Source organism: Myxocyprinus asiaticus, chromosome 3 (assembly GCF_019703515.2).
Source record: "Myxocyprinus asiaticus isolate MX2 ecotype Aquarium Trade chromosome 3, UBuf_Myxa_2, whole genome shotgun sequence".
Taxonomy (NCBI): domain Eukaryota; kingdom Metazoa; phylum Chordata; class Actinopteri; order Cypriniformes; family Catostomidae; genus Myxocyprinus; species Myxocyprinus asiaticus.
In genome coordinates this window covers 2,714,491-2,741,838 of record NC_059346.1, presented here as the reverse complement: position 1 = coordinate 2,741,838, position 27,348 = coordinate 2,714,491, and the positions used below count along the sequence as shown (strand labels likewise).

The 27,348-nt window shown below is 36.0% G+C and overlaps 2 protein-coding genes across 3 annotated transcripts in view; both read left to right on the top strand.

The window, feature by feature from the left end:
* The first annotated feature begins 1,340 nt into the window (after positions 1-1,340).
* Positions 1,341-8,466, top strand: hsf5 (heat shock transcription factor family member 5). Its single transcript, XM_051680706.1, has 5 exons — positions 1,341-1,791; positions 4,081-4,353; positions 4,485-4,579; positions 6,933-7,307; positions 8,416-8,466. Exons 1-5 carry the CDS (start codon positions 1,341-1,343, stop codon positions 8,464-8,466), a joined length of 1,245 nt encoding a protein of 414 aa, XP_051536666.1.
* A 4,374-nt stretch (positions 8,467-12,840) lies between these two features.
* The window catches only part of LOC127423293 (E3 ubiquitin-protein ligase RNF43-like), a 157,963-nt gene continuing 143,455 nt past the window's right edge, over positions 12,841-27,348 (top strand). For both annotated transcript variants that reach the window (XM_051667491.1, XM_051667483.1), the window contains exon 1: positions 12,841-13,972. In XM_051667491.1, coding sequence (XP_051523451.1) covers positions 13,733-13,972 — 240 coding nt within the window. In that variant the 5' untranslated portion in view covers positions 12,841-13,732. The remainder of the gene's footprint in view (positions 13,973-27,348) is intronic.

Below are 27,348 nucleotides of genomic sequence, written 5' to 3'. Positions count from 1 at the left end.
CGGTAAATATAAAGAGACATACAAACATTAATTAATTGATTTTTACTAACAATTCCTCATAGATATACTTGCAGTTTGTTCCATTATGATCACATAAGTGCTAGTTTTCCATTGTATAATTAGATTCCTTAAATTAGCAGATACTTTATCCAAATTGAACATAAACAATTAGTCATAAGTCATCAAACAATGATAAAAATGTTTCAAGGCAAAGTTTTCAGGTTAATTAACTGTAATTTGATGACATATGGTGTCTGGTAGCACTTATTAATAAATGAGTAAATCACTAAAAAATATTATATAATTTTGAAATTTTATTTGGAATAATTTGGTCATAAAAGCAATTTGGCAAAGTTAATTAGCTGCAATTAGTGGTATTATATATTATAATAGCCAAACTATAATTAGTAAGGTTAAAAAAAAAAAATCACCGTAATTAATATGAGCTCATAAAAACTGCATGTAGACGCTAATTGTTATAAAAAAATCAGCGAAATTATGTTTACAAATAGTTTTAGATGGACGCTGATGCCAACTATCAAAGTATTAAAGGAATAGTTCACCAAAAAATGAAAATTAGAAGAATATCTCAGCTCTGCAGGTCCATACAATGGAAGTGAATGGTGACCAGAACTTTGGAGCTAAAAAAAAACATATCAAGGCAGCATAAAAGTAATCCATATGACTCCAGTGGTTTAATCCATGTCTTCAGAAGCAATATGATAGGTGTGGGTGAGAATAGACAATAATATTGCTCTAAACTATAAATCTTGACATCAACAGTCTTCTTGGCGATCATGAATTCAAGCTCGATTACACCTCCTAGTGCCATCTAGCACCCTGCATATGCGTCAAGCACTAGGATGTGTAATCGAGCTTGAAATCATGATCATGACTATAGACCACAATGGTAAGATTATATTTTGGTCTGTTCTCACCCAAAATCGATTAGATGGCTTCTGAAGACATGGATTAAACCACTGGAGTTGTATGGATTACTAGTATGCTGCCTTTATGTGGTTGTTGGAGCTTCAAAGTTCTGGTCACCATTCAGTTGCATTGTATGGACCATCACAGCTTAAATATTCTTCGAAAATTCTTCATTAGTGTTCTGCAGATGAAAGAAAGTCAGACACATCTGGGATGGCATGAGGGTGAGAAATTTCATTTTCGGGTGAACTATCCCTTTAAAAAGTATTCAAAAATTGTTACCTGCTGTTTACATGGACTGTTTGCTGTTGAATAAGCCTTGTTTACTTATTCAACATTTTTACTTATTCAACATCTACGCCTTCAGGTCATAAAATAAGGGATTTTGACATGTTTTAAACTTGGTAGATATGGAGTTTGACCAGTCACTTCTCAGCGTCCCCATAAACCACAATAACTTCCCTGCTAAGCTATGGCGTTTGGCAAACGATCCCAACAACAGGTCCGTTGTCTGGAACCTGAGTGGGGACGGAGTGATCATCGACCAACAGCGCTTTGAGACCGAACTGCTGTCGCCAGTCAAACAAGAAGCTGATGTGTTCAAGACCAACAACTTCACCAGTTTCATCCGACAGCTCAACCTGTACGGCTTCCGCAAGGTTTTCGACGGACTCTCCAAAGACAAGCACCCCAGCCTGCATCACTTTCACAACCCCAACTTCAAACTGGGTCGACCAGAACTTCTGGTAAATCTAAAGAGGCTGACCATCAGTAACAAGGCCAAGATCCAGGCTGGAGAGAAGGTGACCTGTCGTGCACCGCCCCGAGTCAATCAACAATCTGAGCACAACGAGAAAAGAGGCCAGTTCAAGATTAATATTACGAGTTACACACTGAAGTTTAATACATAGTGTTAGGGGTTTGTTTATATTACCAACCCTATGAGCATGGTAATAGTAATGTTTGTCTGAGCAAACACTTCTAATCTGTTTAAGGGTCATTGACAAATAAGGTTGTCTGAGAGAGAAAAATTAGAAACCACTAAAAAAAATCTGCACTCATTATTTATTTATTTATTTATTTTTTAAGATTTACTCATTTCAGTTTCATAACAAAACTCCATCAAATTGAATTGATTTATCTTTAATAAAATAAAATAATACTTTTTTTATACATGTAAATTTGATAAACATTCCGCAATTAAATTCGATGGAAATTTGTTATGAAATTTAAATGTGTAAATCTTAAAAATAGGCTAATATATATATATTTTAATGTAGTTTAAAACACACGTGTGAAGTTTATGAAAATTTTATCTTTATGTCCAATTTAGTTTCATAAATATTTGAAAAACATTTATAGCATTTTCTACAAATAAATAAATAAATAAATAAAATAAATAATAATAAAAAAAATTTTTTAATGTGGTGTAACCATCAAGTAAAATGAATACATGATAGTGTAGACACCCCAAAAAAATAAATAAAAAATAAAAAGCTTCAAGCATATTCCAATGTTTATATATATATATAAATTTTTTTTTGTTGTTTTTTTGTTGTTTTTATATATATATATATATATATATATATATATATATATATATATTTACACAAATAACAAAATCAAGAAAATCAAAATGTTTTCTCAGGGATACTCCATATGACCTGAACAAAATGATCCTATTTATAAAAATTTCAAAATATCTTATTTAAAAAATAAAAAATTAAAACTCAAAAGGGTCTAAAGGGGTCCTCTCTGCTTTATTTATTTATTTATCTATTTATTTATTTGTTTTATTTTACTATTTATGTTTGCAAACTATATGCTGGTTACACCAAATGACTTTAATTAATTAAATTAATTTTTTATAACAAAATTGTTTCATTGATTAGTTTTTCTTTTTTTTTTTTGTTTTCTCTCCTTTTCTCCCTAATTTGGAATGCCCGATACCCAATGCGCTGTAAGTCCTCGTGGTGGCGTAGTGACTCTCCTCAATCCGGGTGGTGGAGGATGAATCTCAGTTGCCTCCGCGTCTGAGACCGTCAATCCACGCATCTTATCATGTGACTTGTTGAGTGCGTTACCGTAGAGATGTAGCGCGTGGAGGCTTCATGCTATACTCCGCTGCATACATGCACAACTCACCACGCACCCCACCGAGAGCGAGAACCACATTATAGCGACCACGAGGAGGTTACCCCATGTGACTCTACCCTCCCTAGCAACCGGGCCAATTTGGTTGCTTAGGAGACCTGGCTGGAGTCACTCAGCACACCCTGGATTCGAACTCACGACTCCAGGTGTGTTAATCAGCATCTTTACTCGCTGAGATACCCAGGCCCCAGTTTTTCTTTTTTAAGAAATAATATTGAAAGATTATTTTGCACTAGTCATGGAAAAAAAAAAAAAAAAAAAAAACTTTTGGCTTTTATTTCCTCCGGATGGTTACACCACATGACAGTTTTTACTTTAAGCCCCAGAAACAAATATAAAAATGACTTTAATCTCTTAAAATAGGTGCATTAAAGTAATTGTTTTGCGTAAATTGCATTTTTACTGTATTTTAACTTAAAGGGATAGTTCACCCCAAAATGAAAATTCTCTCATTTACTCACCCTCATGCCATCTCAGATGTGTATGACTTTCTTCATCTGAAAGTGAAAGTGGAGATTTAGAGTAAAAAAGGGCTTAAATTGTGATCTGTTTCTCACCCACACCTATCATATCACTTCAGAAGACATGGATTTAATCACTGGAGTCTTATGGATTACTTTTATGCTGCCTTTATGTGCTTTTTGGAGCTTCCAATTTCTGGTCACCCTAGACTTGCATTGAAAGGACCAACCTAGCTGAAATATTCTTCTAAATATCTTTGTGTTGTAAAGAAGAAATAAAGTCATACACATCTGGGATGGGATGAGAGTGAGTAAATGGTGAATTTTCATTTGTGAGTGAACTATCCCTTTAATCGACCCAGACAAAAAAAGGAGCAACCCTTAAAATGTACATACAGTAACCTGTTTATAAAGACATGTTATGAGTTCTTCTTATGATCTGCAGTGAACACAGATGAGAAAGTCAGTCAAAGCTGAACATTGCAGTCATTTAACTGTTAAATTTCTCGAAGTGTCCTTCATGCTTTCTTCTCAGGTTCTGCACAACCATATCAGTACCACGGTACAGAATCCCATCAGGTGAAAAAGGGATATGACCGAACCCCGATCCCATCCCGTTCCTGGAACTTTCGTCACAGTGATGTGCCCCCCTTCTATGCTGAAAAGGGCATCCCGGTTTCTGTTATCCGCCGATATCAGCCCGACACTCTGCATGGGATTCAACCCAGCACCTCTGCTGTGTTTCGTCCACAGGAGCCTAAATATATACCACATCCCTCAACATATACGCCTGCATTTTACTTGCCAGGTAAACTTTGCAATTTAACTATTTTCTGAAAGATACAGGTACTTTCACACTTATCAGTGGTAAGGTTTTGACTGTCATGTTTCTGTATATGTAACTATTGTTCAGTGTTTGTTTGATTTTCTTGCTTTCAGTAGTTTGTCAGTGTTGTACTCCTGGCTATATGGAAGCAAACAGAGCAGGCGGTGATCAAGCATCGCTTTCATACTCACATTATGGTTATTACCCGGTGAGAGCTATTAACAGCATCATTTAAACGTTCTTATGTAAATAATAGGCTATTGTACATATTTGTGACAGTAAAGATAGGAGTGTTTCTTCAGCTTCGGGCAGTTTTAGAACTGTGGACTACAAAGTAAAGTCTTGTTAAAACATTTTTCACACTCGCACTCGTTTATTTAATTTGTCTACTAACAATGTCCAACAGTGTATGTATGTGCATCACAGGAGATTTATGTCATTTTTGTCATGAAAATTCCCACCACATTTCCAGCACATCTCAAATTCTGTGTTATGTTTAACCCTTCCATGGTCCAAGTACCTACTTTGTACCTCAGGGTCAAATGTACCCCTTTTTATCTTTAATTTCAAAAGCTTGTAATAAAGGCTCTGTTTGCTCTATCGCTCTACTTTTGGTCTTAAATCGTTCCTCTAGGTGGCAGCACTTTTCCTTTATCACCTTCTGTCACAACATACAGATCTGAAAGGCAGGGGGTGCCCCTAAGGTAAGAGTTGATATAAAGTTTGTGGCTATTTGGGGCTTACAGAAGCAGTGAACGGAGCAGGAATGAGACCTTTTTTTTTTTATTTACTTTTTTTAGTTTTTATTTTTTTATTGAAACTCCTTTAGTGATTATTCGAACAAAATAATCAAATAACTTTAATTAGCATATATTCTAGATTTTTGTTAAACAGGTGTTTATTATATCTCATTTGAACATGTCAAGCATTTAATTAACACATAATGAACACTGAATTAACAATAAAATATATTTTTATTGTGTCTGTTATCAGTGAGTGTTGTGGGTGTCAGTCTATATGTATTTATGTGTTGTGTGTCCATGAAATAATGTGTATGAGTGTACTTATAATAACATTTTGAACTTTTCTACCATTTTACAGCGGGGCTTCCCAAAACAGACTGGATGTCTATGGGTGGAGTCACAAACCGCTTTGGGGTGCCCCCCCTGCCTTTTAGATCTGTAGATTGTGACAGAAGGTGATACAGAAAAAAATATTTTTTCTAGCGTTTGCTGCCACCTAGAGGAACGATTTAAGACCAACATTAGAGAGATAGAGCAAACAGAGCCTTTATTACAAGCTTTTGAAATTGAAGATAGAAAATGGTCAATTTGACCCTGAGGTACAAAGTGGGTACTTTGTTTTTGTATCTTTGTTTATAAATACATGAAATTTGTACAAATTGCCAGGTTCAGATCAACTCTATGGAGGATGTCATGAAGCTTCAGGCCGAAAACTTAAAGTTGATGTAAATCCGTGTTAAAAATTCAAAAGGGTCAAATTGACCGTGAGACCATGAAAGTGTTAATAGAATTCTGTGCTGGAAATGACATTTTTAATGTTTTTGAAATAAACATTTGATGCATTCTAAATGCACAGAATTAAACAATATTTTCACACTTTTTGCAAAATTGAGCAAAATTACAGCTTGATTGGAAATTACACCCAGTAAAAATCAAGTGATATTTACATTGATTTTTCTTTATTTTGTCTCATATTTCATCTCAAGCATGCTCTTCACTGACACGTTTGTCCACTTGGTTAACAAGTACACTAACTTTTGAAAAGAAATAATTTTAATGGAAAAATTGTTTGTTGTGGTGGAAATTATGCCACAACTGTGGGACAGTCGTAATTTTTGTTTACACTATTATAGTTATAAATATTTAATAATTTGTATTTTTATAATGTATATTCATAGATTAATATTGAAAGTGTGGGTCTGGGACAAGGCTGAAAAAGTCAGATCTATACACAAAAGGAAAAGTCTTAATTTTCGTGTCAAAATTTCTATGACCTTTATATAAGAAAAATAAAAAAGTTTGAAATTGCAAAAAGTTGAAGAAACATTAATAAATAACTATGTCTCAGTAAATGTGAATGACTTGATAATCTCACAAAACCTGTTAAGAATATTTCCGTCACATTTCACCCCAAAATTAAAATAAAAACATAATAACAATAATAAAAAAAATTACATTGTGACATTATTTTAATTTTTTTTTGTAATTCCCATTATTGTCAATGAGGATTCTCATTAGTTTCATTACTGAAATACAGTCATTTTTAAGTATACATCATATATACTACCATGATGTATAGATGTATAGTATGTTGGGATGTACTTGATAAAAAAAATAAAAAAAATTCTAAAAAAAGTCCTAAAAATAGTCTTCTTTTTTTATGCAAATTTAATTTCTTATTTCTTTACGGTACAAATAATATATAAATAATATACTTATTATTTTTGATATTGCAGTGAAATGTGATCTGGACATGTTGTTGACAGGTTTTTGATATTCACCTTACCGCACATTAAAGATTGTCATTATCATTTTCAGAACTATACAATGAGCTATCCTCACAACAGCATCCAAACTCCTGAATGGGGGGCAAACAACACGCTCGAGTCTAAGAGGAGTGACGTGAACCTCGACAGAGTGTTTCAGATGGTGGATGAGTTCCAGAGCTTACCGAACGTCCACATTGTGAAAGTGGGCACCCCTGTGAAAGCCCAGCACATGCCCGCCTCATCCGAGCCCTCTACATCTACTCTCTACACCTCGTCTGCTGCTTCTAAACCTGAATCTGCCAGTCTTCAGAGCTCCACACCCAATACTGTGACATCCAGTTCTGTGTCAGGCGTGAATCCCTCTGGCAGTGTGGGCACTTACTTCAAACTAGAGTCAGAGGAGCATAAAATTGGAAAGCATGAGGTCAGCCATTCTGAAGAAGAGTCAACATCTTTGGAGTCCTCAAAAAAGGTTACAAAGACACTGATGTTTAATACCAGATGGTGTCATCTTAGTCGGTTTTTCAGTCTGTTTGTATTGCTAAAGATATTACCAAGCTTAAGTGAAAGTGCAGTAGAAATCAGAAGTTGGACAGGATTATACAGTTTACAGGTGAATCTCACAAAGCCTGTCAAGAACATGTCCGGGTCACATTTCACCCCCCAGAATCAAGAGAAAGAAATGAGAACTTATTTGATTCTAAAAGGAAAATGACACCTATGTAGGACTATTAAAAGATTTTGCATGGTGACATTATTTCCATATTAATCTAGCACATTTCCCCCCAAAATTCCCTTTACTTTAATGTAAGAATGCAAAATAAAAATTTTAAATAATTAATAAATAATAATAATAATAATAATAATAATTGTAAAGTATTTATTAATCATTGAAGGTTGACTTTTTGCTTATTTTAATAAAGAAAACAATTCAAAAATTTTCACTGTACTACAAAAAATTTTTATATATATTGTAAAGTATTTAAAGTATTTAAAAAGCATTGTTTTACAGTATTTTTCACTGTTATACAATAGAAAAATGACTATTACAGTAATGGGAATCACCACTGAGAATAATGAGGCTTACCAAAACAAAAAAAAAGAACCCACAAGTGAAATGTACCGATGCATAATGGAAATGCCCCAAAATATGAATGGGCCTGAAATAGGCCTCATTGTTTTTATGCAAAATATAATTTCTCATTTTTCTTGGATTTTGGGGTGACACATGACCTGGACATGTTCTCGACAGGCTTTGTGAGATTCACTCACTCATAAAATATGTTCTTAATATGACTAACTGGTGCCTAATGAACTGAAACGAAATGTTCTGTAAATTAGGCCTCAGATTCTGCCACTCAACATCAGAGATTGACAAATGAAAACATCCGAATCAAACAGCAGAGCACGACTCATGGAAATTAGTCACTGCAGCTCGTTAGGTAGGAAGATTCATATTCAGAATACTTTCACACGCACATTTATTTTCAACTCACATTTATTTGTTATGATTTTATGATTATGATCCACAGGTGACAGGCAAGATTCCTCAGCATGTGCTCATGACAAGCATTATAATATGAATTATAGATCTCAACAAATATTTAAAGGACGTGTTAGCAATATTTAAGACATTTTAGCTCTTGTTTGATTTAAGTGCATAAATAGCCAGAAGTTAATACTTTAATAAGCCTTTAATTTGTTTGTCGTAATTTATGTATTTCGTTTAATAAATCCATTGTTTTTATAGTAACTTACATTCATTTATCTGAGCTACTTACTTTATAATATCAATTTTAACTGCACATCCATGCAAGTATGTAAATGAATAGCCTTGCTCTGAATATAGATTATAAATATTATTTTGAATTATCTTAAATGTAAAATATATTTCTATTTACACAGAGTGCATAAGCATCAGTATATTGGCAACATAAATATTTGACATTGTTACCAAGAACAAAAGATTTGAATAGCACTGAAATGAACTGAGATTTATGTTGAGCTGAATTTGAATAAATTCAAAGCGAGTGAAAATGCTGATAATGGTGTGCATTATTAATGCATTACATTTTAAATTCATGTAATCAGATTACAGTTACTGACTTTTAATGAATTTAAAATAACTTTTAAGTACATTATAGGGTTATGTTTATTTCTAATATATTATTTTTGTAGAATACATGAGTCACTGTGAAGGATGACTGTGCGTAACAATGAACATGAAAGATATATAGACATTATTTTGAATTTGTTAAGCAGAAACATGTTTTAGAAAGTAACCTAATAGTCATTAATAATGTGATGGATTTCAATGAAATAATTAGTAAAAGTAATCTGATTACAATTTTAAAGAAATAATTAGTCATTTTTAGTGGATTACTTTTTGAAAGTAATTTAGCAAACACTGTAATAGAATCATTTTGCAATTAATTTCGTATGATTATAATGTTCACGCTGGAAAAACAGAAGTAGATGTTTGTGTTTAGTGCAATTCATCAGATGTTTTGCACTGAAAGAAATAACTTATGAGATTTACTTCATCTGTATTTTCCAAGTTGTTGCACACAGTTTTTCTTAGTAAATCTAAATGGTATAAAACGAAGTAAATCTTTTTAGGTGCATGCAGGGGCGTGTCCAGGATTTTTTGCCAGGGGTGGGGAGGTTTGTCTGCTGGGGTGTAACGCTGTCTCCTGCCAGACACGGGCATCTTGGCAGAACGTTGTTATGGAGCATGCGCCACACGGACGGGTTAAGCCGTTGTGCACCGTCTCCAGGACGCGAGCAGGGTCCGAGTTGGGGTGGCAAAGCTAATTTTTAGGGTGGCAGCTGCCACCATGTGCCACCCTTCTGGCCCTGCCCCTTGAGTTTATGACATAATATTGATTAAAGTGAGTGAGTATATTTAATTTGAACATTTTAGCAGATTCAGTAACTTTTACTTACAAATATGATATACTGTACATGGTATTTAAATAAACTTTCAATTAACATCTTATTAGAACATGTCATATTTTGAATATTCCCTGTAAACAAGTTTAATCAGATATTACATGACATACAGAAGCCTCTCATAGGGAAACTTTAACTAATGCATACCATGTAGTTTATAAAACAGAGTTATACAGAAAGCTGTACATGCAGACTTCAACGCCTGGGTCACAAAACACGATGACGGTGACAGTCAACAGAAAATATTTTTGATCATGAATTGGTCATTTTCAGTAGAAAATGAACTTAAGACTGTGCAAAACAAAAAGTTTCCAAACGTAACAACAAAATTAACAATACAAACGGTGTAAATAAACTTGTAAACAGTGAAACCATGCAAGCTCATTAATTATTCAAGCCCTGTGCATGCTGGGAACACCTGCTTTGAAAAGTTAAGTCAAATTTACTGATTTTATATACCAGTGAAATTGACTCAAAATAGCTAATAAAAATGACAAGGTTTTCTACTTAAGGATTAATGCATGATGACGTATTGTAAAAATAACAAACAATCATAAATAGCATTAGCTTATAAGTCGAATGTCGAATTTACTTAATATTTTTAAGTACACACTTAAACTAACTTATTCAATGAAAGTACTTAATCTTTGCTGCTATTTTTACTTTAACCAATAAATAAATAAATAAAGAAAAAGAAAATAATAATACAAATGCTAGACAGCTTGACTCGTATAACACTGCTGCCAAAATTGTTGTAAGGGAGCTAAATGTAGGAGGGAGCAGCTGTTGTACAGTCAAAAATGTATTTAAAGGAATTTTCCGAGTTCGATACAAGTTAAGCTGAATCAACAGCATTTGTGGCATAATGTTGAATATCACAAAACATTTTCCATATTACAATGGAAGTCAATGGGGTACATTTTTGGAGGGTTTAAATGCAGAAATGTGACGCTTATAATTTTATAAAAGCACTTACATTCATTCTTCTGTTAAAACTTGTGTATTACTGGAGCTGTGAAGTTGTTTAAATTGGTGTCTTAAATCATCATGGCAAAGAAGTTGTAAAATTAGATATAGTTGTACACATATGGTTAGTAAGTGATTTTATCACATGTTCACGTGTTATCTTTATGTTTTGTGGCTATACAGTAGAAACAGTATTTTAACATTTACAGATTGACCCCATTCACTTCCATTGTGCCTCACTAGAACCCAGATTTATGCTTCTTTCTTTCTTCTTTCTCTGTCTTTCTTTCTGTCTTTCTTTCTTTCTTTCTTTCTTTCTTTCTTTCTTTCTTTCTTTCTTTCTTCTTTCTGTCTGTCTGTCTGTCTGTCTGTCTGTCTGTCTTTCTTCTTTCTGTCTTTCTTCTTTCTGTCTTTCTTCTTTCTTTCTGTCTTTCTTTCTGTCTTTCTTACTGTCTTTCTTCTTTCTGTCTTTCTTTCTTTCTGTCTTTCTTACTGTCTTTCTTCTTTCTTTCTTTCTTTCTTCTTTCTGTCTTTCTTCTTTCTGTCTTTCTTTCTTCTTTCTGTCTTTCTTTCTTTCTTTCTGTCTTCTTTCTTTCTTCTTTCTTCTTTCTTTCTGTCTGTCTTTCTTTTTTCTTTCTTTCTGTCTTTCTTTTTTCTTTCTGTCTTTCTTTCTTCTTTCTCCCTTCTTTCTGTCTTTATTTCTTTATTTCTTCTTTCTTTCTTTCTTCCTTCTTTCTGTCTTTCTTCTTTCTTCCTTCTTTCTTTTTTCTTTATTTCTGTCTTTCTTCTTTCTCCCTTCTTTCTGTCTTTATTTCTTTATTTCTTTCTTTCTGTCTTTCTTCTTTCTTTCTTTCTTCTTTCTTTCTTTCTTTCTTTCTTCTTTCTTTCTTTCTTCCTTCTTTCTATCTTTCTTCTTTCTTCCTTCTTTCTGTCTTTCTTCTTTCTTCTTTCTTTCTTTCTTTCTTTCTTCTTTCTTTCTTCCTTCCTTCTTTCTTCCTTCCTTCTTTCTTTCTTTCTTCCTTATTTCTGTCTTCCTTCTTTCTAAATTTCTTCCTTCTTTCTTTCTTTCTTTCTATCTTTCTTCTTTCTGTCTTCCTTCCTTCTTTCTTCCTTCCTTCTTTCTTTCTTTCTTCCTTATTTCTGTCTTCCTTCTTTCTACATTTCTTCCTTCTTTCTTTCTTTCTTTCTTTCTTTCTATCTTTCTTCTTTCTGTCTTCCTTCTCTTCTTTCTTTCTTTCTTTCTTCCTTCTTTCTTTCTTTCTTCCTTCTTTCTTTCCTTCTTTCTTCCTTCTTTCTTTCTTTCTTTCTTTCTTTCTTTCTTTCTTTCTTTTTTAAAAGAAACAAAGGGTCAAGTCAAAATTAATGTTTTATTTTTATCAACATTATGCCACGAATGCACACATTTTTTTTTTATTTTTTTTTTTTTTTACATTTTATGAATTTAAATTTAATTACAAATTTCCATCAAATTGAAATGTGGAATCTTTAACAAATTTAAATTAATAAAACTCTAAGGTTTTTTTTTTTTATTATTCACTTTTGTTCAATATTACTCAGTTTAACTAGGAATGGAAATTTGTTATGAAATTTAAATGCATAAATCTTTAAAAAAAAAATTTGGAGTGTATGTAGTTATAAATCATTTTTTTAAAGTAGTATTTAATAGCTTTAAACTGTTGCAATTAACGTGTTAAAGTAATGAATCACTCAAATAAATACTTATCTTCACTCAATTCTCCTGTTCTTCCAGAGATTTCCGCTAGAGGACGCAGTTTATATGGATTTTAATAGGTCGAATCATAGTAGTTCTGCTCCACCCCATTGATAGTCAGTCAGCAGGTAGACACACACACACACACACACACACACACACACGACACACACACACGCTCTTACGTTCACTCTCAGTTCAACGCAGTGGCTTTATTTCAAACTCCCTCAAACCGCGAACAACGCGTTTGGATTTCTACCTATTAAACCAGTGGATTTCTCGACATGGATCTGTGGATTATCGATTTTAAATCGGGAAAACCTGATAATCGAACAAGCGAACAGGTTTGCAAAGTTACAGCAGTGTGTTAATTCTTATTCATTTACGAAAATGGAAACGAGTCTTCGTAAACGGCTCTTCATCGAGTGTTTTCGATCGTTTGCGCTCAAGCGATTCGCTTCGTAAAAGTTTCTGCAAAGTTTTGTTCGGATAATGTTTCTCTCTTTTTCTCGTCTCGTTTTTTATCTTGAACCTCATGGGGAAAGTTTTCACCTCGTTGAGATCAAAGGGAGATTATCAGCTGTTATGAATCTGATTTAGTTTGGTGTTATCTGAGCAGATCATCTGTTTTGATTGGAATAACACTGAAACATTGTTGCATTGATGGATACAATAATTCTGCCACAACCTGTTACATTCCGGAATGTCGGGAGTCCTTTGAAGTGGCCGCATGGAATGTAACGCACAATAATGGAGTGATCGTGACGTGACTTTATCGATCACAAACGTGAGATAAATACTTCCAGAATATCAATAGTGATCTGTTTGAAGGTTCAAACTCTGTGTTTGAATCAATGCCCACTTTAAAAATCTGTCAGCTGTCAATCACTGGCTGTCAATCACATTTCAAATGTCAGTCATGTTCACCTGTCACTGATACAGGTCAACCCACATGAACTTGCATTTAATGAATACTAATGTGGCTTTTGGGTGTGATAGGAAGTGTTATAAGCTTTATAAACAGTTAATTATATTCTTTAATCTGAAAGCACAACACTAGATAACTGTTGAGCTGAAACAATTAAGCAAATAAACGTCCAATCCACCCAAATTCTCTGGACACATTTAGTGGACTGTTAGGAATTGAGTGTGTCTTTTTGCTGAGCTCTAATTGGACAGTGCGTAATGTCTGGCCGGAGCCCGCCACTGCAGCCAGGACAATGAGGGTTCCTGTGCAGCGATTGGCCGGGCTCTGGCCGTGGCTACTCATGGCCGCCTTGCAGGTGGCGTTGGACCACACCGGTCTGGAACTAGCCGCTGCAGTGGACTCCGAACGATCCGCCACCAGAGCCGTGATCAAGGTGACTCTTCTGAAGCAGGAGCCCAGCAGCAGGTCCATCACCCTGGAAGGGGTGTTTGCCGGGGGCAGCGCTGGCTATGCCGAAGGGAAACTGATGCAGGTAAGTGGGGATGTTTCCATGGAATTCCAAGGTTCTTTCTCTGTTCTGATTGGTGTTTCAGTCATGCCCAAACCTAGACACAGTGGAAAGGTGACTATGTAAGAACTATAAGTGGGCCTGGTATGAGGGAATATTGATGTCCACCTCGTTCATCTTGGGTCTTGGAAGCTTCGGAAGCTTGGAAGTTGGGGCCTGTTTGGGTCAGGATACTTAAAAATGTCTGAAAAACATTGCATTGGATAACAAAATATCAAAGCAAGTGGCATTCATTTGAAAGAAAGTTAGCACAAGCACACTTTTCAAGCAAAACATTTCACTGTAAAAAAAAATAATATAAATCCTGTTAAATTTACTGTAAAAAACTGGGCAGCTGTGGTTGCCAGAAATTCCCCGTAAAAAAAAAACGGTAACCACGCTTCAGGCTTTACGGGATGTCATTTTGATGCCTGTGTATTTTACGGTACATTACCGTCGTTTTTTATCACTAAATGATAAACTTAATATATTAACTTTCTGAAACTGTAATTTACCGTATAAAGTACATGTACTCTCTTGTTTAACATAATATACATTTTTACCGTTAATTATATGGAAAAATCCTACTTTTTACATATATATATATATATATATATATATATATATATATATATATATATATATATATATATAAATTATATTTTAAGGTAACTACCCATTATCAATTAACTTTATTTTTTTTACTGTAGCATTTTTACAGTCTTTTACCATTAAAATTACAGATATTTTTTACAGTGTAGGATTGAAATCATAAAGCTATTGGGTTATTCTGTGTCAAATCAACCAAAAAATTAAAATGCCATGGATGAATATTTACTGAGTCATCCGTTATTTTGTAGAGGAAGGTCAAAATGACTATTTTCGCATTTGATTTTGGAGCAAAACTACAGGTCAAAAAAATAACCTTAGAAAGGTGTCAGCATCATGATTTTATTTCTACACAAAGATAGGAAGATCTATTAATAAAATCAGTCGACTTCAGCACCTCTTGTTGGATTATACGCCAATGGTGAGAGTCCAAAAATGGGAGAAAGCACTTTTTTATGTTGTTTTTCCAAAGTTTGAGTGCCTATAACTCCAGAAGTTTTAGAGATATCATAATATCCTTTTAGATTCTGAACAAACAGTCCTTTTTATATCTTCATTTTATAGGCCCGATATGGTTTAATCACAGAGATATGGGATTATGTTTATCTTTCACCAGTAAAAATCTTGTCAACTGGAATGACCCTATAGCATCGAAACCGAAGACGAAACGAATTTGGAAACATTCTGGTTGCCAAACGCGTAGTGTCGGGTTCGAGTCCACCTTAGTTGAGTCCAAGAATTGTAAGCTTCACACATCTGCCTTTAAACTCTCCAAAAATTGGTCCCATTCACTTGCATTGTAAAGAAAAGGCGGGATGAGTCGAAATAATTTTTTGAGTGGTAATCAGCATTATGCCACAAATGCTGTCGATTGAACTTAACTTGTATTGAACATGTAATATTCCTTTAAAAGCCTTAGTGACAATACACTTGATGGTTTTCTTGCATCTAGGCCTTGGTCTTTAACCAGTCAAGTTCGAGTCATGTCCGAATCCAAAGGGGGCCAAGTTGGACTCAAAAGAGCCGAGTCCAAGTGAATCTGTTTATAAATCTGAATTCAAATTACAACTGTAAACTCAACACTAAGCCATTATATCTAGTGAAAGACCGATATATCTATAGGCATTGCAAAAATGGCTCAGAAAAGTTAAGTTAGTTTTGAGAAAAGCTTTCGTTTGCAGATGACGCTTTGAAATCTAAAGCAATAAGATTCAGACATTTTTAAGTGTCTAAATATTTTGTGGGGCCACTCTTGGTCTTCTGTTTTATAATATGTCGATATGACCTTTCTGATATCGAAACATTGTGAGTTATCTTTTGAGACTAGAAGCACTACTCTCTGTGACATTGCTATGTAATGCTGTGTAGAGTTTGGATCCTTCGAGATTTGTTGTTGTCCAGCATGTAGAACTTCTCACTTGGGAAATGATCGTATGCATCACTTTGATTGCCGAGATCTCCACCCAGCCCTTATTGACAGTGATAGATTTGTGGTCTTGTAAACTGTTCGGTCTGTTCTCTGAGGTCATAATGCCAGATGTTCAGTCTTTGAAGATCTCGAGCAGTGCAGCTCTCAATCCAGATAAAGCCAGAGGGGATGCGCTAACTGTAAATGTACCTTGAAAGCTTTTTTTCCCCTTTAGGAAAGAGTTACTACGCCATAAAATAGACTGAGACCGATGTCTTGTTAGAATGTGTGTGTTCTTGAGTGTACAACAAGAACTTGTTTGAACAAACCTAGAAACGAAAGGTGTGTTTGCGAGGGGTATTTTTTGTAGTAAAGCTGTTCTGCTGCAGTTCAGCACCAGGAATCATGTTACATTATTTAACATGTACAGAGAAAAGCCTTTCAGTAAATTTTATTTGGCTACTTCATGTTCATATTTTTAAGCAAACACTAAATTATCAACTTGGTATTGCAAGTTATGATGAGATTTTTACATTTTCTGGTGCCGCCACATTGCTTGGATATTGTGGTTGGTTGCCAAAGCATTGTAGTGTGGTTGGTAAGGTGTTCTGAGTGGGTTTTAGTGCACTGCTCTGCGATTGCTAGGGTATTCTGGGTGGTTGCTGACTGGCCCAAGTCAAAATAGCCGAACCCAAGTCTCTGTTATTCTGGTCTCGAGATATGGCTCACGTCGATCCTTCAGTGAAAGTCTAATTAATTTGTTCATCCATCCCTTTTTTTTTTTTTTTTTTTTTTGTCAGGCAGGTGACATCACAAGTCTGATTCAGGTTTTGAAATTAACTTTTTAATTTCGGACTGGTAGCTGAACTTTTATTTTTAAACAACCATTTAGATATCTTACCAGATAACTGTTTAATTTTAATTCAGAAGTGGATTTTGATAAACATGAAAGACAAGTAAAATACTGAAAGCAAGTTGAACTGTTTTTTAAAAGAATTGTATTTTGGCGATTGTGTTTAATTGCCTGAAAGTACGTTTAGAGTTCTTATTCAGATTATTCACTTATTACAACAAAACTCATAATGTGTATTTTAAATTTCATGTTGACTTATGAACAACCAGTCAGTAACTGAGTCTCCGTAAATGCCATGAGTGCATATAACACACTTGTTTTTTTTCCGAGTCAAGTCTGTTAATTCAGTCAGATTCTTCGTCACCACTTCAACTAAAAAGAGCCTGCTAATAAGAGTCATTTGTTTGAGAATTGGATTACATTGATTGCACTGTACTTGTTGATTCACTAAAAAGAACCGGCTCAAAAGAGTCATTTGTTTGAGAATTGGACTACACTGGTCATGCTGTAGTTGTTGATTCACTAAAAAGAACCGGCTCAAAAGAGTCATTTGTTTGAGAATCGGACTACACTGGTCATGCTGTAGTTGTTGATTCACTTAAAAGAACCGGCTCAAAAGAGTCATTTGTTTGAGAATTGGATTACATTGATTGCACTGTACTTGTTGATTCACTAAAAAGAACCGGCTCAAAAGAGTCATTTGTTTGAGAATCGGACTACACTGGTCATGCTGTAGTTGTTGATTCACTTAAAAGAACCGGCTCAAAAGAGTCATTTGTTTGAGAATCGGACTACACTGGTCATGCTGTAGTTGTTGATTCACTTAAAAGAACCGGCTCAAAAGAGTCATTTGTTTGAGAATCGGACTACACTGGTCATGCTGTAGTTGTTGATTCACTAAAAAGAACCGGCTCAAAAGAGTCATTTGTTTGAGAATCGGACTGCACTGGTCATGCTGTAGCTGTTGATTCACTTAAAAGAACCGGCTCAAAAGAGTCATTTGTTTGAGAATCGGACTACACTGGTCATGCTGTAGTTGTTGATTCACTAAAAAGAACCGGCTCAAAAGAGTCATTTGTTTGAGAATCGGACTACACTGGTCATGCTGTAGTTGTTGATTCACTTAAAAGAACCAGCTCCAAAGAGTCATTTGTTTGACAATTGGACTACACTGTTCGCGCTGCATTTGTTGATTCACTAAAAAGAATCGTCTCAAAAGAATCATTCGTTTGAGAATCGAACTACACTGATTGCGCTGTAGTTGCTGATTCACTAAAAAGAACTGATTCAGAAGAGTCATTTGTTTGAGAATCGAATTACACTAGTTGCGCTGTCTTTATTGAGTCACTAAAAAGAATCGTCTCAAAAGAGTCATTCGTTTGAGAATTGGACTACACTGGTCATGCTGTAGTTGTTGATTCACTTAAAAGAACCAGCTCAAAGAGTCATTTGTTTGAAAATTGTATTACACTGGACACACTGTAGTTGTTGATTCACTAAAAAGAACCGGTTCAAAAGAGTCATTTGTTTGACAATTGGACTACACTGCTCATGCTTTGTCTCTCAACATAGACTCAGCAGCAATGTTGTGGCACCGCTGAATTGAAGTGCACGAATATCAGCATTTTAAGTTCTCATTACCGAAAGAATGCACATTCAAGAACCGTTAACAGATCCGATTGTCATGAAAATCATCCAGTTGCAGTATTCTAATGCAGTCATTATCAGAGAATGTTTGGTGTGTCTAAAAACTAGTATCTACATGCAAAATCTAAATTGTGAGTACAAGCGCATGCAGTAGTGTGTTGTGGTTACAAATCTAGGTTACTGATCCAAAGGTTAAAGGTTCAAGCCTTGGAAGGGGTGCTTAATGAACTAGTGAGTTGTCGAGGTCACCATTGTACCCTTGAGAGAGATTCTTAACCCAAAGAAGCTACAGGGAGGCAGTTGCAATTGTATTTGTGCAAGGTTACTGCACTTTACATTGGAATAGAGATATCTGCTGATGCATGACTAACTAGCAATGATATACAGTTGGGTCAATGTGTATTTGATAGCAGAACTGGATCCCTCTCTTTACTGAGAGTGTGTTGCTCGGATGTTTTTTGTTGCAGCTGCAACCTGTTGCAACAGGCCTGTGTTGCCTTGGTGCATTGTCCTCCTGCATAATGTCCTCTAGGGGACACGGTGATAGAAGCAGGTGGGGGTATAACCAGAGGAAGTTTCTGTCGTTTCTTTCTTCACTTTTTCCCTCTGTTCCTTTCGACACACCGCATGAATCCCACATTATGGCTTCTTTTTAGAAGAATGATATTGCATTATCTGCAGTGTAATTATGCCATGCACTCATGTTGTGCGATTATAGTTTGCTCACTCTTATGTATTTCTGCTGATTTTTGCTGCAATATTAATTATTCTGGGTTCAAAACAATTTAAGCTCATTTAACAGCATTTGCCACGTAATGTTTTAACACAGTAGATCATTTGGATTCATCCCTCATGTATTAAAAAAATAGCAAAAATCGTGGTTACGGTTTTAAGTGTAGCCACAAGACGTAAACATCATATGTGTGTGGGGATGGGGGCGTGGTCGTGTGACTGTTTGCGGGAGAGAGGGAGTGGTGTGGCTCCTCAACCTGGCATAATTTCTAACAGCTGTTTCTCGTTACAGTGATGACGGAGAAGTTTGTTTATTTTGAGAGTGTTATTGAACTGAGTAAAAGCACAAAAAGAGTGCATACGCTGTGCACAAAGGCAAAGGAAATAAAAGCCTACTTGAAGCATGTCACTTTTCCCCGTTTCCTCCTTACCATACCCGAATCTGAAGTTGTGTTACACTGGTGCCGAAACCCGGGAGAATTTGTGGAGATACATCGCCATGGAATCCTCACCTCTGGGCGAGGTGATCAAGACCCTCGCCGGCATCCAGCAAAACCAGCATCAAGCCCTTGTCGGGCTGTAGCTGGAGCAGGAATAGCGTTTTCAGCTCCTGCTCCAGGCCCAAGCGGAGGACCGATAGGCATTCCGGAGCCTGATCAGACACGAGGGGGTTGCTGCTGTGGCCCTAGAGCCCACCCCGGCTGTCCAACCGGTCACCCTCGTCAAAATGGCACCGGCCGATGATCCCGAAGCAGACCATGACCTCTTCGATAAGACAGCCGAGGTGTGGGTATGGCCGCCTGAGCAATGGGTGGCCCGACTGTTGCCACTACTCTCCGGGGAAGCGCAGCCTATGGCCACACCGCCTCGGGCTCGCCTGGTCTCGTCTGATCTCAGCAGAATAAACACTCAATATCAACAGATGGCAATGCTGTACACTCAACTCATTCTCTCTCTGTCTTCTCTGGCATGTTTGGCTGCTTTTAAGGGCTCTCTCCGCCATCACTGTAATAAGAAACAGCTGTTAGAAATTAAGCCAACCAGGTTGACGAGCCACACCACTCCCTCTCTCCCGCAAACAGACACACGACCACTCCCCCATCCCCACAATGTGTTAACATGATTTTAGTGTGATAAAATTGATCACTAATCTTATTTGTGTAACGTTATAACCAACATTGCAACTTTGTTATTATGACAACGTAACGGTAAACTTGGTATTAAAATTATGCCACAAAAGCTGCCGATTGAGCTTAACTTGTATTGAACCTGGAACATTACTTTAGAAAAATATGTTACCTACAAATTGTGACGAGGAGGGGGGCGTGGCCACGCTGTGATGATGCACGCCTGGCGCTGAGTTGACTAATTAGCGGGAGAGAGATAAGGGGATGCCAGTCTGAGAGAGAGAGAGAGAGAGAGGATGCACGAAGCTGTGTGTGCGCATCTTTGTTTGTTTTGCAGTTTATGTTATGTTTGAGTTCAGTTTGTTCTTAAAGTTTTATGTTGACTGTTCAGCTGGTTCCCACCTCCTCCTTGCCCATCTTAAGAACCTCGTTACACACATATTTTTACTAGGCCTGCACGATTTGAACAAAAAGTCATATTTTGATTATTTTGAAAGTATTGCGATTGTAATTTTACCTGCGATATAAACAAAACTACACTTAAAAAATATATTGTAGCCTATTTTTTTTAATTTACACATTCCAGTTTCATTTAAAAATTCCATCAAATTGAAATTTTTAATTAAAAAAAAAAAAAAAAACGTTTTTTTATTATCATTTATAAAACATTTTTTGTTAAAGATTACGCAGTTTAATTTGAAGGAATTTGATTATGAAATTGAAATGCGTAAATCCTAAAATTATTAGCCCACTATTCATCATCATCATTTTTTCAAACCCAGTCAACTTGAATATTATTTTAAAATAATATTTATTAATATTATCATTATTAATATATACAAAGTAATATATCGTAGCCTTTTGCGGTTTAATAATAGCACAATGTCATATTGTGATTTCGATTTTATTTCGATTAATTGTGCAGCCCTAATTTTTACTAAAACATTGTAATATATTACAAATTCCATGCAGGGACTTGCATTTTCGAGTGACAGCGCAAACAAATAGTTTATTGAATTTATTTATTGAAACGGACAGTTTAAAGTGATTCACAGAAATTAATCAGTATTCAAAAGCAAAAAATATCATTAGAGTTGGTAAGTTTTAAATCAGAGATGCTAATGTTTTAATAATCAAAACATCTTTATTAATGCTCTCATACTTTAGAAAACATAATGACAAAAAAAAAAAAAAAAAAATTAAAATCCAGTGCTGGGTAGTAAAGGATTACATGTAATCTGGATTACGTAATCAGATTATAAAAATCAAGTACTTGTAATGATATTAGATTGCATTTTTTTATATTTGTAATCAGAGTACAATAACTTTCTATAGATTACATGATTGCATATTAATCAGGCAAAGGTAGTAAACTGTTCATCATTTATTGATCCCTCTTAGTCTTCTTTTTAAATAATTTAAATTCTAAATTGTACCCACAGACTTTATAGTAGCCTCCCGCCATAATTACACTGAAAATGGATTAGTTTTAGTTTTGTGAATTGCTTTTGTACTCGGCATAAAAAATGTACATTAATGTTTTTTTGTTTTTTTTGTGACTATTCATAAATATAAATGGTCTGATCTGTTACCACATATGGATGGCATTTGCAATGCCATAATTGCTGGAGCAAAATGCCTTTTTTATTTTTACTCAGAAACAGACAAATGGCGAGTTAAAACAAAAATCGTATAAATTCTCATATTTTGATCCATTAAGTATTCATTTAGTGTGTTGTCTTTAATGCATTTAAGCAGTATTGTCAAAATGGTGCAAGTTTATTCTATTTAAATGCATGTAACATCAATAAAAGAAGAGTAAGATCAGAAGCCAAAAGCAATCAGATAATTAGATAACCTTAAAAATGTAATCCAAGAGATTACGTTACTAACTAAATTTTTTATCATATGATTTGTAATCCGTACCAAATTACATTTCAGAAGTAATCTACCCAGCGCTTTTTTCTCCCCTTTTTGGAATGCCCAATTCCCAATGCGCTGTAAGTCCCCGTGGTGGCGTAGTGACTCGCCTCAATCCAGGTGGCGGAGGATGAATCTCAGTTGCCAACGTGTCCGAGACCATCAGTCTGTGCATCTTATCACATGGCTTGTTAAGCGCGTTACCGCGGAGACTTAGCGCATGTGGAGGCTGCACGCTATTCTCCACGGCATCCATGCACAACTCACCATGCACCCCACCGAGAGCGAACCACATTAGTGACCACGAGGAGGTTACTCCATGTGACTCTACCCTCCCTAGCAACCGGGCCAATTTGGTTGCTTAGGAGACCTGGCTGGAGTCACTCAGCACGCCCTGGACTCCAACTCGCGACCTACCCAGCACTGTTAAACAGCAGCTATTATGGTTTTTAAACGTGCCCCCCTGAAAATAGTCTCATACAATAGATTTACGTGCATCCAAGGCCAAAAAACACTTTAATTTGCCCATAATTTAAATTGCAGCACTACCTTTTTTTCCCAGTGTCAAAAACGACTCGTTCATTGATCCGTTCTAAAGGATTCATTCTAAACTCCTCCTTTCAGAGAACATACTCTGCTCTGATTGGTCAGATGTCCCAGTCTGTTGCGATTGGTCTACCGTTTAGTGTAGTGTTTGAGGGCGGGTCAAAGCTGTTTGCAAGCAGCCAATGAAGACCAGAGGCAGGTTTTTGTTACCAAATTACGTAGGTTAGTACAGGAAGTAAGTCTGGAATTACTAACGACTCGTTTCAGGTGTTCAGAATCGGTTCTTTCTTTTGGGAGTCAATAACTCCATTTGTCATGCACTTTGATTTTTGACTTTTTTACATTCACAAACAGCTATATAACACACTACATGAAAGGTCATATTTGAAAAACCATAATAGGTGCTCTTTAAAATCATCACAATATCCATGATGTTGCTTTATTTTATATAGCCAGTGAAATCACTCTGAATATATTGTGAATATTCAAGACTATTCAATTTAAATCGCCCAGCCCTTCTGCACATTGTCCATTTTGACTCTGTATTAAACTTCAAGCAAAACAAGTCTGTTTAGTTTAGTGTGCTAGATTAGAGCTCTTTCCAGGCGTGTCTGTCTTGGCTATCCTCAGGCTGCTCTGAATTCGCCGCGTAGAGAATGACAGCCAGTTTTCATAACCAGCAGTAATTACACATCTCCCATCCCATTTGATCCTCCCGAGCATGTTGTTTCTTTAGGCCACAGATTGGCGAGCTGCGCTACCCAAATTTGACTCGCTTTTCTGGGCCGGTCAGTGGCTCACAGGTGCAGAAAAAAACAAGATCAGGCATGATGATGGTGGAAAAGTTTTATTCGAAGAGAAAAGGCCTCTCCTCGCAGCCTCTGGTCTTTAATGCAGACTGATTGTACGTGGTCTATTTATTTTGTATTACAAATTTGACATGGTATTTTTTTTTTTCTGATGTGGTTTTATTTCAAGTTTAAACCAGGACTATTACATACAGTGTGTATATATATGTACAGGGTTGGAAGGGTTACTTTTGAAATGTATTCCACTACAGAATACAGAATACATGCTGTAAAATGTAATTTGTAACGTATTCCATTAGATTACTCATCGTCAGTAATGTATTGTAAATACTTTGGATTACTTCTTCAGCACTGGCAAATTTTTTCACTTGTTTTGTCTATAAATTCATAACAGTGTATAAGTGCCCTGTTTTGCTCGTATGAATGTAAGTAATGCATCATAAAGTGTTTCACTGCTGTTCAAACAATCTTCGGATCACATCATTTATATGGATGTTTTCCAAGACTAAAAATGTAATTAAACAAATGACAATAAAATGCAAAGCAATCTTTTAACTCTAGAGACGCTACAACAACTGTGCATTTTATTCAATTTCGCACAAATCACGACTACAATGGCTGATTTTGACTTTATAAACACTTATTTTCGCACTACTACTCACACGCTGCTATGTTATGATATTGGAACACTTTTACTATAATGAAAAATGACTTGTTTTACAGACACACCTACATTTACACACTTATTCCGGTGTAATTGGCTTCCGCTGTAGCTCACCTTGTAGAGTGTTGGACTTTGAACTCGGAGGACTGCAATTAGAGTCCAGCCAAACACGCAAGCTAACACGTGAGACGGAAGTATCATAGATGCAACATGAAATGATGCGATTGCTTCAGAAAATGTGCTTTATGTCACGTTCGCTTTTTTAACACTATCGGTTATGTTTAGGTGTTGGTTAAGGGTAAGGGTGTCTGTTTTATTCACCTCTCGTTTGCTTTTAGAACACTATCAGTTAAGTTTAGGACTTATCTTGTATCTTATCTAATATTCACCTTAAAAACCTTTTTGATTACGACACCATTCCATTCGCTTTTGGCGCCCCCCACTGGACATTTCACTAGGAAACTGCAGTGAAACGTGTAATGAAGCACATCATTTTGATTTGCAAAATTGTTGCCACTGCCACGTAATGTTCATGAGATCAGACTGCTTTTGGTGCTTGTTTTGTTGTGTAATGCAATGGCAAGGAGACATTTTTTTTTATTGATTTTTTTCAAAGCAAAAAAACAAAAAAAACAAATCATATATACAATAAATCAACATTAACTCCCACTACTACCCCTCCCCAATCAAGAACCCCACCCGACCCCAAACGAACATCCGAGTGGTCTTACCTAAGTACACACTTATACAGAGAATAAAATAATAATAACAATAATGAATAAACAAAACAAAAATATATAATAAAATACACACGCGCACACACACACACACACATATATATACATATATATATATATATATATACAGTGGTGTGAAAAAGTGTTTGCCCCCTTCCTGATTTCTTATTTTTTTGCATGTTTGTCACACTTAAATGTTTCAGATCAACAAACAAGTTTAAATATTAGTCAAAGATAACACAAGTAAACACAAAATGCAGTTTTTAGATGAAGGTTGTTATTATTAAGGGAAAACAAAATCCAAACCTACATGGCCCTGTGTGAAAAAGTGTTTGCCCCACCTGTTAAAACATAACTGTGGTTTATCACACCTGAGTTCAATTTCTCTAGCCACACCCAGGCCTGATTACTGCCACAATTGTTCTCAATCAAGAAATCACTTAAATAGGACCTGCCTGACAAAGTGAAATAGACCAAAAGATCTTCAAAAGCTAGACATCATGCCAAGATCCAAAGAAATTGAGGAACAAATGAGAAAGAAAGTAATTGAGATCTATCAGTCTGGAAAAGGTTATAAAGCCATTTCTAAAGCTTTGGGACTCCAGAGAACCACAGTGAGAGCCATTATCCACAAATGGCGAAAACATGGAACAGTGGTGAACCTTCCCAGGAGTGGCCAGCCGACCAAAATTACCCCAAGAGTGCAGCGACGACTCATCCAAGAGGTCACAAAAGACCCCACAACAACATCCAAAGAACTGCAGGCCTCACTTGCCTCAGTTAAGGTCAGTGTTCATGACTCCACCATAAGAAAGAGACTTGGCAAAAATGGCCTGCATGGCAGAGTTCCAAGATGAAAACCACTGCTGAGCAAAAAGAACATTAAGGCTCGTCTCATTTTTGCCAGAAAACATCTTGATGATCCCCAAGACTTTTGGGAAAATACTCTGTGGACTGACGAGACAAAAGTTGAACTTTTTGGAAGGTGTGTGTCCCATTACATCTGGCGTAAAAGTAACACCGCATTTCAGAAAAAGAACATCATACCAACAGTAAAATATGGTGGTGGTAGTGTGATGGTGTGGGGCTGTTTTGCTGCTTCAGGACCTGGAAGACTTGCTGTGATAAATGGAACCATGAATTCTGCTGTCTACCAAAAAATCCTGAAGCAGAATGTTCAGCCATCTGTTCGTGACCTCAAGCTGAAGGGAACTTGGGTTCTGCAGCAGGACAATGATCCAAAACACACCAGCAAGTCCACCTCTGAATGGCTGAAGAAAAACAAAATGAAGACTTTGGAGTGGCCTAGTCAAAGTCCTGACCTGAATCCTATTGAGATGCTGTGGCATGACCTTAAAAGGGCAGTTCATGCTCGAAAACCCTCCAATGTGGCTGAATTACAACAATTCTGCAAAGTTGAGTGGGCCAAAATTCCTCCACAGCGCTGTAAAAGACTCATTGCAAGTTATCGCAAACGCTTGATTGCAGTTGTTGCTGCTAAGGGTGGCCCAACCAGTTATTAGGTTTAGGGGGCAATCACTTTTTCACACAGGGCCATGTAGGTTTGGATTTTGTTTTCCCTTAATAATAACAACCTTCATTTAAAAACTGCATTTTGTGTTTACTTGTGTTATCTTTGACTAATATTTAAACTTGTTTGATGATCTGAAATATTTAAGTGTGACAAACATACAAATAAATAAGAAATCAAGAAGGGGGCAAACACTTTTTCACACCACTATATATATATATATATATATATATATATATATATACACACACACACACACACACATATATTCCACCATACATTCCCTTCATTCACTCATCACTACCATTATTATTCTATAACACCCATACACATTCACATACACATAATAAACATACAACTCTAAACTATATTCTTCTCTCCACAGACCTACTCCTAGAGCCCCCCAAAAACATCAAATATTTACCCCATTTCCCATTAAAAGTATCCCATAACCCCAGCCTTCTACATATTATCTCCTCGAAAGCTGCCACCCTTCCCATCTCCTCGCACCACTTCCGAATTGAGGGTGCTCCCACCGACTTCCAACCCCTTAAAACAATCTGCCTGCCTGTCATCACACTGGTGAGGACCCAATCTTTTATGTATTTATTGCCTACGTTGATGACCGCCCCATCACCCAACACAGAGTCTGGGGCAAAACGAAATCTGAATGCCCAACACGTCACGTACAAAACTCTGTACCTTCAACCAAAATTCCTGAATCTCGGCGCACCACCAAAAAACACGGGACATGTCTCCATCCTCTGATTGGCAATGC

Coding starts and splice junctions, on each gene's coding strand:
- hsf5 (XM_051680706.1), top strand. CDS start 1,341: ATGGAGTTTGACCAGTCACTTCTCAGCGTCCCCATAAACCACAATAAC. Junction 1,792..4,080: donor TGAGCACAACGAGAAAAGAG/GCCAGTTCAAGA, acceptor CTTTCTTCTCAG/GTTCTGCACAACCATATCAG. Junction 4,354..4,484: donor GCCTGCATTTTACTTGCCAG/GTAAACTTTGCA, acceptor TCTTGCTTTCAG/TAGTTTGTCAGTGTTGTACT.